Below are 13457 nucleotides of genomic sequence, written 5' to 3' on the forward strand. Positions count from 1 at the left end.
GAGTTCACTGTTTGGGTTCATTGTACAGTTTTTTAATATAATATGAAATATACATAAAATATGTCACTGAAGTGGGGGTTGTCAGTTCACTAAATGATAGAAAAGGGACATTTTAAGGAAAAACCTACAACAAAAACATCTTGACATGAGTGCAAACACCCCAAAACAACATTATTTTGACACATGATGGACGTTGAATGTCTCAATGAAGGGGAGTCTGTGTGTGTGTGTGTGTGTGTGTGTGTGTGTGTGTGTGTGTGTGTGTGAGAGTGTGCATGTGTGCTTGCGTGTGTGTGCGTTGAAGTCGGACGAAGCTGCGAGAGGCAAACAGATCGGGGGAATATAGAAACACACAGAGAAACATTCCTGCTCTGGTTCAAACAAAACATACACTGTTCAACCTGAGAGAGAGAGAGAGAGAGAGAGAGAGAGAGAGAAGAGAGAGAGAGAGAGAGAGGGGAAGTATTTACTCACATGTTGGTGTTGATCCATGTGACTAAACCTCAGGATGTTAGTGATTAATACGAGATTGATCGATCAGAAATAACCAAAGGAAAGTTGGTGGGGTATTATTCTGTCCATCTCTGGGTTTCCTTTTCCCTTTTACACATCTCTCCTTCTTCTCCTTCCTCTTCTCTCCTTCCCCTTCTTTGCTTTTTTTGTCATCTCTTTATTCTTTCCTTTCTTCCCATGTCTTCTCCTTTTCCTTCTTTCCATTCCTTTCGTTTCCTCTCCTCTCCTTTTCTATCCTCGTCTCCCCTTTACTTTCCTCTCCTCTTATCATCTCTCCCTTTCCTCTTCTTTTAAATCTTTTTCTCATGTCCTATCCTTTCCTCTCCTCTACTTCCTTTTCCTTCTCTTTCCTTAGCCCTAATCACCTCTTCTTTCCCTTTACTCTTCTATCCTTCCCTCTCTTTACTTGTAATCCCCCATCTCCCCTTTACTTTCCTCTCCTCTTATCTCTCCTTCCCTTCTTTTCTGCTCATTTCCTTCCTTTTCCTTACTCCCAATCTCTCCCCTCCTCACCTTACCTTTTCTATCCTTCCCTCTCCACTTCTTTCAAATATTCCTTCCCTTCCCTCTCTTTCTCTCTCCTCCTCCTCCTCCTCTCCGGTGTTGCCACTCTTGTATTGAATTTGAACCCACTGTGTCAGGGTCCACGGGGTCTCCACCTTTTCCAACTTCAGCTTCACCCAGAAGGTCGCTCCTCCGTTTTACCTCCCTTTTAATGATTTCATGGGAAAAACAAGGGCCGCTTAACGACAACACACCCCGAGTTGCAACATCAGGGATCAATGGAGCTAGACATCAGTGTATGTGCAAACACACAAACACACAAACACACACACACACACACACACACACACACACACACACACACTAACTGCTGGTGTGAGAGCGTGGGAGCTTTTTTTTTTTTTTCTTCTTCTTCTTCTTTTTCCATCCTCGCCGTTCCCCTCCTCCCGCCCTGATAAAGAAGGCCTTGTGCGAGCGTGGGTGTGAGGAAGGGAGGAGAAGCTCACAAGGCTCAGACTGGAGGGCAGAGGTTGACGGAGGGTGTGTGTGTGTGTGTGTGTGTCCCCGAGAGCTTATTTGTCACGTGTGCGTGCTTGCATCTCCTTAAAATGGAGGATAGCAACTCTTTTTTTTTATTATTGTGGTGACTCTGCTTCACCTGTAGAGCCACACGGAGAGACGTAGACTGAAATCTGGGTGTGTTTGCTGTTTGTTAGGAACTTTATTGGCCATTATTTGGAAAATGTCTTGGTTATAGGTGCAAGAAAAGGTCTAGTTCCTTGCTTTAAACCAACCCAAATAAAGGGATCCAGTGTAACTGAGGTATCATAAATCATCTTAAAGGGTAAAAAGAATCAAATATGTTTTAAATATGTTTATTTTTTCTGACTTTTCTATAATTTTCTTGTGAAATACAGAATATTTTCACTTCTGTGTACTCTAAAAATTACTTTTTGAGACCGTAACCAGTGATTTAGGTTATTTACATTATCAGTTAACCTGACATTTATTCTCTCGATTAATCCATCAATCATTTGGTTTGTAAGATGTCAGAAAATAGTGACAAATGCCAGTCAAGAGTTTCCCTAAAAACCCAAAGGGACACAATCAAAGTTGCTTAAAGGTCCAAAATTCAAAGATATTCAGTTTACTATAGAATAAAATAAAGTTTAACCACAAATCCTCATAACTGAGACGCTGGAATTAGGCATGAAGGACTTTTAGGTATCGGGTGAATTAAGATGACTTTGACGACGTGGATAAGACAATATTGTGACACCTGGACCACCTCAGTCACCTGTCAGTCACTCTGCCGGTTCCGACTGGGATTATTTCGGCCTCAACTGGACATGAAATGTGTTTTAAAGCAGTTGGGGGGGGGACGTTCACTGTCCGAGTCCACAGTAAATCTTTTAGGCTGTGTTTTCTAAATACATCCGATAAAATCTGAAAGATCTGCACCAGACGTTAGGTGAGACGGAGCAGTAAATTAAACTATGTGTGGTTCCCTAAAAGGTTTTTAAAAAGACTTTATGTCCTTTTTTAACTCTCTAAAAAGCTCCTTTCAGTGTCTATTAAGTCAGAACATACAACAACTTCTGTTCCTTAGATCCCTGATTCAAATAAGGGAACGCTACAGAGAATCTTCCAGGTTTTTTTCCAAGTACATACAGAGGGAATTGAACCGCTGGAACTGGCGGTGCCTCGCTCCTCCCACGCTCAAGAGAGAGCTTAATGCGAGAGTGATTTCTTGCATTCACAGCCCTTGACCTCTTTTCTAAAGAGTAGGTCAGACCCCCCCGGAGTGACTCATACTCGTGACCGTACAACAGCTCTTGTACCGACAGTGGAAATTAAGGTGAATTCAAACACTTATAAAAACAAGGGATGTGGTGGAAACCGGGCTCTAACCTCCAAAAAGCTGCAAGAAGAACTGGCAGCGTCGACCTCCGCAGCCCTGAGACGATGTTTCCACGTCGCTAAAAAAAAAACAACCCGCTGTTTCCAAAAATGTAACTCGGGTTGAGACATTATGTTTGCAGACAAAAGCAGGAGTGTGAAGCTGGTGTGCAGCAGGCGGTCCTCGGAGGGTCTTTGTCCTGAGGTTGAGGTTGAGGGGGGTTCTGGGAGCATGAGGTTGATGGCTCTATTTAATTGTCCCCTTACACTCTGAACTCCCTTTGTTTGTTTTTGTGATGTCGTTAATGTTGCTTATCAATGTTTAGCTGGAGTCTGCGGGACTCTGCAGGTTTATGATGGGGTGCACAAGTCCTGTCCTGTATCAAAACATCCTGGAAAAGGTCCTGGAAACCGATTTCTAAAGAAGAGATGGAACCGTTTTAGATTTAGATTTTAGACAGACATGTCACAACAGAACAAACACAGGTGTAATTGATCAAATGAATCCATTTGAAGCCTGATCATTGGAGGTTTCTTACCCCAAAAATGTTGTTTTTATTCACACAAGCTTGTGTTTTGTAACTTTGTTGTTCATCTTCTGCTCTGATTTCAACTGGGAGATCTTGAAACCGGCTTCTTTCGGCTCACAGCGGCTTTACTCTGAGTCAGTTTCAGATTCAGCCCGGGGTTCGGATGTCTTTTTGCTGAACGCAAGGACGCATCGCTGCATTTAGTGATATTTTCCTTTCGTCCGGCCGCTAAGCTGACTCAGCATTTCTCCGTCTCCATCGAGCACATGTCCGATAGAAACCCAGAAATCGGCATTCTCCAGATCTAGCTGTGTATCTGTAAAACTTGCCAGTTAAGGTCATTCACAAAAAAACTCACCTGAACTGAGCTGTTTTCTATCTCGTGTGCATTTTAAATCACAATCTCTTGTTTATAACCTCTTTAAAAAGCCCTCAGTGAGGCAGTGTGGCATGAAACGAGCATTTAACCACGATATTATAAACAACATAGAAGTTTACCCTCCTCAGATTAGACGAGACGCTCAAGGACTAATTATTATTGACTCTGGTAGTGATGTTTATTCATCACGTCAGCCTCAGAATATACCACATTAACAAACACAGACGAGGAGCGGGAAGAGTTACTCTAAACTCTGACACTCGGGAGGTGAACGTCTAACCTCACGAGTCTGGAGTTCAGGATTGATTGTGAGCTTCAGGCCATTTAAAAAGACAGAATGAGTGATATTTAAAGATGTTGTAAACATATGAGAATGGCTTCCCTCTGTGTGTGTGTGTGTGTGTGTGTGTGTGTGTGTGTGTGTGTGATTCCCATATGACGCATTGGTTCCGACTTTCTTTTTTATTCTCTGGACGTCTTCGTGTAAACAAATGTGAAACAGTTTCCTTCGCTTTATCCTCACCGTCACAGAAATGACACAACTTTTCCCAAACTGCGTCGTACTCACTGCCAGAGCATCTTTTCTGTGAGTGTGTGTGTGTGTGTGTGTGTGTGTGTGTGTGTGTGTGTGTGTACAGTGTACACACACACACACACCGTTCACTACCAGACCTCCTGAAAGTTATCCAGAGAGCTACTAATTTTCTGTCTCTGCCTTTCAGTAATGTGAGGTCTTACATGTACATGTTTAGGCACCGCCTTGCAGTGACCCCCCCCCACACACACACACACACACACACACACACACACACACACACACACACACACACACACACACACTCACACACTCACACACACACACAGATGTGTACTGTAAAGAGTGGGTAACTCCTGCTGTTTAATATTGAAGTGCAGATGTTTTCTGTGTTAATCATCTGTGTCAGAACTGCAGGAATACACACCCACACACACACACACACACACACACACATACACACCCACGCACACACACACACATATACACACACACATACACACCCACGCACACACACACACATATACACACACACACACACACACTGCTGCAGGATCATTTTGTACCCCGCTGTTAATGATCTTCAGGCTGATCGTTTCAGTTTTTGATAAAGAGGCTGTTGTTCCATGCAGTTCAGTGTGTATGTATGTGTGTGTGTATGTGTGTGTGTATGTGTGTGTGTCAGTGTCAGGTGATGACAACCTGTGACCAGCATGGGGATTCCCGTTTTTTTTTCTTCCCCCAGGGCACAATAACGGGCAACGTGCCACAGTACACACACACACACACACACACACACACACACACACATGAAGTCACCCCTCATATCTAAAAATAAAAGGGTGTGTCTGACCTGTGTGTGTGTGTGTGTGTGTGTGTCTCTCAGCACACAGAGAGGGCATTCTTCTCCGTCTGCCTGGCCTCACCCTGTCTGGACATCCCACAGCAGCATGGCGCGCACACACACACACACACACACACACACACACACACACACACACACACACACACACACACACACTGAACTGAAGCTCTTTGAAACTGACACACAAACAAGCGAGTTTAAGAAGCACACACACACACACAGATCAATCAGTATTGATAACCTGGCTCTGGTAGAGTCGTTTTCTCTTTCTCGAGTTCAGACAGTTTATCTCTGGAGCTGTTTTCTGTCCGCTCAGCTGTTTCTGTGGCAGTTCCTTCAGGACTTTTCATTATTTTAATGGCGTCACGTGTTGCTGAGTGTGTTAAACTGTTCTCCAATACCTAAAGACTGAACCACATCAGGTAACATGCGATTAATAAACCTTTCTTTTTAAGGTATTCTGCCATTTTAGAGGTTGTAAACCAGGTAAAGGATTAAGATGATTACAATCAGAACGATGTTGATTCATCAGTTTAATCCTTTTAAGACTGTGGGAATATTTTAAATTCACTTTTATTGACTCAGAGTTAGCCCAATGGGAGGATGAGGAGGAGAATTACAATGCCAATCTGCAGTATAGACAGTTATGGAATCACTAGATCTTCTCTAATACGGGTCCACGGCCTGATGTGGGTCGAGAACAACAGTTTTAAGCGGTTTATCAAGCAAAAAATCTCAAACATTCTCCGGTTTAAGTGTCTCAAATGTGAGGATTTGCTACTTTTCTGTGTTTTATATCAGAATCTGGTTCATTGTTTTCACATACAAGTAATTTACCTTGTTACTCTGGTGCATAACTAATACACATAGTAAGAGAAAAGAAAGAAAGACAGCAAAAGTGAAGAATCGTAAACATAAAATTGACTAAATTACGATGAAAAATATAAATAAAAATAAGTAAATAAATAGAAAAATATAGAAATATATGGTTTTAATGGTAATAAGATGTGTGTTGCAGCTCTTTCCACAAGGAACAATCAGTCAGTCAAACAATATTAATATAAAATAATCCGGAGGGATGACGTCGTCGTAAGCGAGCTGTAAACGCTGTAAGTGGAAAAGATATGATGTCAACCTGCAACAGCTTCCAACTCCTCCTGTGTGAAGAAATGGGCTTCGGTTAATGACATCATCACACACACACACACACACACACACACACACACACACACACACACACTCACACACAGAAAACATACATCTGCCTGCTCTGCACATAATAAACTCTCTTATTACCGCACTCTCATTATACCCCCGCATACCTGCTAGCTGGGGTTAAGTATATAAAACCCTCTCTTCCTCCTCCTCATCACCTTCCCTTCCTCCCTTTTCTCTCTTCATCCTCCTCTTCTTACGCTCTCATCCCTTCATTTTTCTTTCTTTCCCGCCTCCCTTCATCCTCCCGTGCTTCCCTTCCCTCCTCATACTTTCCGTCTGATCCTCCTCACCTTCCCCGCCGTCCCCGTCCTCTCTTCATCCTCACCTCCCCGTTCCTCTAAAGGCTACTCCCACCCCCTCCTCCCCTCGTCTTCATCACCTTCTAATCCTGCCTTTCTTTTTTCCGTTCCTCGCCTCTTCCTTCCCCCCGTTATCCATGGGAAAATGACAGATTACTCTTTGAGCTTAACGGTACACTGATACTTTTAGCAGAGCCAAGCATTGAACTGTGTGTCTGTGTGTGTGTGTGTGTGTGTGTGTGTGTGTGTGTGTGTGTGTGTGTGTGTGTGTGTGTGTGTGTGTGTGTGTGTGTGTTTTTAGTCCTTTTTGTTTATTTCTGTGGGGTCTTGCATGTATTACATTGCTGGATAATGAGAGGTCATTTTATTGCTGTGTATTTGAGTTTCTTAACCATCCATGTTTTTGGGAGCTCTCTCTCTCTCTGTGTGTGTGTGTGTGTGTGTGTGTGTGTGTGTGTGTGTGTGTGTGTGTGTGTGTGTGTGTGTGTGTGTGTGTGAGAAAGGTGATCCTCATTGTAAGCAGTGTTAAACATTCCTTCACTGAAGCAAATTCTGCCTCCAGTTTGTTTTCATAATGAAAAACTCATTAGACACAAATGAACATAAACACTGTGTCAGATGCATTCGACTCATGCTGGAGGCTCCTTTGTGTGTGTGTGTGTGTGTGTGTGTGTGTGTGTGTGTGTCACAGAGCATAATCAACAGTCCTCTCCGTTCAGTGTGATGTCCAGGACCCCTAATCCCCCCCCGTGAAGAGATTCTCTGTTTAGCTTTCATTTATGTGAGAGTCAGAGGTTGCGGTCAGCTGCAGAACAGCAGCTCTGTAGCGTCATGCTCAACGACCCTCCAGCTGGACGAGGACGGGGTAAAAACCTGGATGTGCGAGATCCACTCAGGCAACATGTTGTCTTTTATACCAGAGTCACACACACACACTGACTGACTGGGGTCGGGTAAAACTTCATAACAACACACGTCAAACAAATATTTGCTATAAACTGAATGGAAACGCTGAAAAAAGCCTCAAATTATTGCAAAAAAGTCAATATTAGCAGACGGCCGACATAAAACGCAGATAACGAAACAAAGACAAGCCAGTTATGATTCTGTTTTGTTCTGTAGGAAAGTCTGTTTACAGACTGTTTAAAGAAGGAGCGCTAACATCGTTTCAGGGCAGTTAAAAAGCGTGAACACAGTCAATTGATCCGATTAATCGGGTCAATTATCTGGCCTTTTGAGATAATCGTGTGTAACAGTGCATATATAACTGTAGTGGATGTAAACACACATTAATACGTATTTTTTCCTGAGAATTTGGTTAAATTTGTGCAACTGCTGAAGTAAATGAGAGAGAACTCTTTGCTCATTTTGATATATTAAGGGAAACTGCAGCATTTTAATCATATTTTAGTTCAATATTGACCATTTTCTGGTATTTTATTGCCAGTAGGTTTGTGCTGACTACATAATATTGCACCTTGTGTGTTATTTTTGTATAACTGAACACTGGATTGTGCATTATAAAGTGTTTAAGGTGTAGACAGAATTCCCTCCCCCCCCTTTTCTTTGCCTTCATCATGAGCCCGTATGGAAACTAAACTGAGAGGAAAAAGGACAAATAAATCTTTTCTTAATCTCTGACAGCAGTGTCAGTTCATCAGCCAGGTCTTGAACTGGATCCCAATCCACCTAAACTGGTTTTTACTGGTTTTCCTTTCACAGAAACAGACCTTGACATCAGACGACATCAAAACCAAAAGTTGTGATAAAGCTGCCCAGTTCAAACGTGGTTGGTTTTTACATGTTTGGAGTGATATTACAGCGGGATTCAAATATTAACCTCTGAAGGCAGAAGTCGTGGCAACATTAGGCCCCAGAGAACAAGGCAGAAAGCGAGTTAGTATATGAAAGATCTCGATTTATGTTTGAGTTGGCTCACGAGGAAAAAGTTCCAACGCTGCAAGTCTGTAAAATCCTAAAACCGTGAAATCAGACGTGTGTTTCCATGACATGCATTCCTTTTGATTTCTGCAGCAAGCGAGTGAATGAATGAATGAATGAATGAATGACGGAGGGAGGGACGAGTTTGCTCTCCCATTTTTCGCACTTTTTATTTGCCCCTGAAGCATCTTTAAACAGCATTTATACTGGGTGAATGGCGGAAATCGACTGGGTTTGATAGCTGAAAGGGAAATTCTAATCTGCCTAGCAACTAGAGAGAAATATTAGTCGTGACTTTGCTATTTCTTGAGTCTAAAATTGGGAAAATACTTCTGGAATCTTCTCCTAAAGATATCAGTCATCCATAAAACTTTATACTACATTACAAAATCAGAGTATTTAGTCTGATCTCCTCCCCTTCCGGCTATCTGTGTGTTACTGCCTTCCACCAAAGTTCCTACAGGACACTATTGTGCTGGGACACCGTCGCTACTAAAATACAGAAAAAATACTAAATATAATAGTAAAATATTAAAAGAAAAAGACTCATTATAGTGCATTAAGTTGAATATTTGGAGTATTCGGACTGGGTATATCCAGTTTTCTGCCTCATGTACATCACAGTTAATCTGCTAAATCTGTCTCCATTGTACTTTTAAATACACATTTATAATAAAATACCAACTTTTCCACCTCCGCCAAGCATAAAACACTTGTTCCCCCCCCCCTATTTTGACTTTTTATGTTAAATTTCCAGTGTTTTTTGATGCTCAAATTGAACATATGCATTAAAAACAGGTGGAAATGCCCTTAATGTGTCTCTAATACACATTTACTGTTATATTTGCTGCTCCAGACACTGAGAACTCAAATATATACCAGTTTATACACTGAGATTGTTGTTTCTGTAACTTCGTTGTGTGTGTGTGTTCCTGTCGTCCTCTCTTTCTTTCATCCCGTCTTTACTGCTGATGTGATTTATGTGCTGAACTCAAACCTCACACCGCACTGCGCCGCACACTCGTCAAACGTTTCACCCCTCTCTGCGACGCCGCTCCGAAACATCCCAGCGACGCATTAACAACACCGGGCCTTCACCACTGTGTGACCCGCCGTCAGCACTGTGGCAAACACACACAGTCTATTACAGAGGAATGTGATGGGTTTCAGTGGGTTGTGTGTTTCAGGCTTGTTTTTTTGGAGATGCTCTTCGAGGGGCGCCGTTGCCATGGGGACGGAGACAGTTTGACAAAAAATGTCTCCCAAAAAAAAAAAAAAAAAAAGGGTTTTAAATGAGTCGACTTGGCGCTTTCGTTACTTAATCTGAATGCGCTTCTTGTTCGCCTTCCAGCTTTCGTCTTTTCTTTTCTTTTTTTTTTTTTTATCTCAAGCAATTTGTGTCTTGTGTCTCCAGATCGAGGACGGAGGGAAGGCCGCCGTGTGCGAGAAGCTGAAGGTCGGCGACGAGCTCATTAACATAAACGGGTCCGCCCTCTACGGCAGCAGACAGGAAGCCCTCATCCTCATCAAGGGGTCGTACAGGATACTGAAGCTCACCGTCCGGAGGTAAACAAGCTTCCACTCCTCACACTCGCACGCTTCGCCGTTCGCCATTGAGATTATCTGCACGCACACGTGTTTATCTCAGAAATAGTTTCATGACTTCAAAGTGAATAACTGAGTGTTTGTCTACCAGAAACGGTAAAAGGATGTGTGTTTGTCGCTCTGTCGTTTTTTTTTGTTCTGACCGACACGTAAGTTGTCTCGGCGTGACGAGGAAGACGAGGAGGATGAGGAGGAGGAGGAGGTGATTGTGCATTTTCCCGGTCCAGGAATCTGCGAGCACGACATCAAGGCAGCGTTTCGCAGATAGAGAATGTCTCACAGGAAGTAACCTTTGACCTCTGAGGTGTCAAAAGGAAAGCTGATAGACTCACATGAGCCAGGGGAGGAGCTGAATGATCGGGAGTGTTTAAATAATGATTTGGGATAGACTTTGAATCTCACAGGAAACAAGAACTTCAACAAGATTATAGATTATAAGATTAGAGAGACAAGCTGAGCTAAAGGTAGCAGCAGAAACACTGACTCCATTCAACCTGACTCTCACAACAAACGTATAACGTAAACCCTCTTTTGCTCTTAAGTTAATTAGCTTTCTGGATTAGCGACTGTAGGTAACTGCACTGGGCTCTTATTTTACTCACTAACAGGAGGAGAACTTGTTTCTGTTTCCCACTGCACTCCTCCCAGGCTGGCGTTGGTATTTTGGCTCGGGAAGCAGAACTAATGGCAGGAATATTTCCACTCTGTGAACTAAAGTCAAGTTGGCGTCTTAAAAGGGGGGGGGGGGATTTAGAGGTTGCTGGGTCTGCTGATCCGAGGTCAGATGTAACAGCAGATCAGCTCGTGTTCAGATTATATGTTGATCTCTATTAAATATGTTCAGTTTAGCACTTTTTTACCACCCAGGTTTTGTTGAATTTTCTTTAATTTCTCCTTTTATTTATTGTCAGTAGATTATATATACGTTTATACACGCGCATGGGTTTTGTTATTCTGCTTTTACCCTTGATTATGGTCCAAAAAGTGGCCTTGATTCCAGGTTTGTAACTCTTCCTGTTATCAGAAGATGTTTAAAAAATGATATTTCTATGTATAATCAATTTACTGTAGACCCCTTTTTACCAGGGGTTGTTGCCACTTAGTGGATGTAGGTAGAAATGCAGCTTTAAGAAACTTTTTTGTTATTTTTCCTCAACTTTTCTTGTCGTTTCTTTCCCTAATTCTCAACTCGGAGGATTTAAACTGGTGTTCGAACTATTACTTTGTCTTCCCCGGACAGCTTCGGACAGCTGTCTGGCAGCAGCCCGCCTCGTTCTGGCTTTGAAATCGGATCAGCCGTCCAGCAGCCGGAGAGTTGCTGGGTTGTTCTGCTCCTGTTTCTGCAGCGGGGGCAGACCCCTGTCTAATGCTGTTAGACACACACACACATACAAGCCAGCGTCTTGCCCACACACATCCCAGTGTAAACGCACGTTCACACAGACAGACGGACGGACATAGATGGCTTTAGGAATGCTGTTGGTTATGAGAAAGCCACCCAGTTAAATCCACCTTGTGTGTGTCAGTGTCTGGTATGTACTGCATGTCTGAGTCTGAGGGGTTTTCCCAATGCAGTGTGTGTGTGTGTGTGTGTGTGTGTGTGTGTGTGTGTGTGTGTGTGTGTGTGTGTGTGTGTGTGCCATATGTGCTCCACATGTTAACAGTAACATTTGTTCCCCTCTGGTTATTCATTAGTTTGCACATTTAAAAACAACAAAACAACAAAATTATTGTAGGAAGTATAATTTATGTGTCTGAAGTTAACAGCAAATCAACAGGAATTTACTTTTTATGTAATTTAATTTAGATTATTATTATTATTTAGTTATTTTTTATTTTAATACATACAACATACAACACAGGACACACCATACTATCTGGTGCACACAAATTTTATTAACTTTTTTAGCTATATCCTTTTTCCAGGTGTTAGATAGTGATGATTAATTATTATAGTGGTGTACATATTGCTCATCAGTCGTTATTTGTTTAATTAGATCATTTACAAATATGTTTTTATTAAATAGTTTTTTGTTAACGTAAGGACAATTATCTGTCCGCACATCACTATTAAACCATAATACTGTAATAATATAATATAATTAAATAATGTATAGATTTTATTGTTTGGTTAATCGATCGTTCTGTCTATAAAATGTCAGAAAATAGTAAAAAATGCCTTTTTTAAGTTCTCCGAACTCAATCTGACGCAGTTTTAAACCCCTAAATATTCACTTTCATATCATCGAGACCAAGAAAACTAGCAAATATTTACATTTGAAAGCAGCTATAGTTAAACTTAAAAAAGATTTATTAAATGGATTACCATAAAACTGACAATAAAAGCAGGGTCCCAAATGGTGTGGCTATTTTGACAAATAAAGGCAGGTCTCCAATAGAGGCCTGGTCTGGATTTTAGAGAAATTATCTCGATGTATAAAACCTCGTAAAACCCACTTGAGTGAGTTTAGATCGCCTACACAAATATAAATGTTTAAACTTTTGTCACATATGAACATAATGAACAATTCAATCGTTCATTTTAAGGAAACCATGAACACCGAAAGTGTAAGTTTTACGGTAGTTCAGTGGTTGCCGATTGATCAACTAAGCTTTTCAGCCCCTAAAAAGACTCAACATCAACCCTTTTTAGCCTGATATCAGCACCTTTTAAAACTTTTCTTGGTGGATTTTCAAAGATTTATGAGACCTTACATGAAAACACCTGCAAGAATAAGAGCTTGTAAAGACAACATTCAACATTATAATTACCTTTAATCTGTGCAGCCTTATGTGAACGAATATGTGTGTTTATATGTGTGTGTGCTGCTCTCTCAGTGCCCGTACAGAGCTGCTATTTTTACTTTGGCAGCAGCGCTTTAACCACGGCCACCCGCACGTGTATTAAACTCACTTTGATTGACAAGTCACTGACACTAATTGCCGTTCTCGGCTCGAGCGCTGGGCGGGGACCCTGTTGCACTTTGACCTCGACTCTCTGCCAATCACGTCACAGCTTTCACCAGCCTGGTTTTAGTCATTACTGTAGGAACAAGTAACTCTCTGGAAGGTACTGTAGGAGTCTGCTGCCAGACTCGGGGGATGATGAAATACTCACATTTGCACACTTGGCTCTTCTTGTAGAGTTTTAACAGTGGAAAAGGGCCCT

The 13457-nt window shown here is 41.9% G+C and overlaps 1 protein-coding gene across 1 annotated transcript in view; it reads left to right on the forward strand.

Annotated features, from left to right (window-relative positions):
* The window catches only part of shroom4 (shroom family member 4), a 70490-nt gene that overhangs the window by 15854 nt on the left and 41179 nt on the right, over window positions 1-13457 (forward strand). Inside the window, 1 exon segment of the mRNA XM_051400414.1 lies at window positions 10098-10249. Coding sequence (XP_051256374.1) covers window positions 10098-10249 — 152 coding nt within the window.

The sequence above is a fragment of the Dicentrarchus labrax genome, unplaced genomic scaffold, assembly GCF_905237075.1.
Source record: "Dicentrarchus labrax unplaced genomic scaffold, dlabrax2021, whole genome shotgun sequence".
Lineage (NCBI taxonomy): Eukaryota > Metazoa > Chordata > Actinopteri > Moronidae > Dicentrarchus > Dicentrarchus labrax.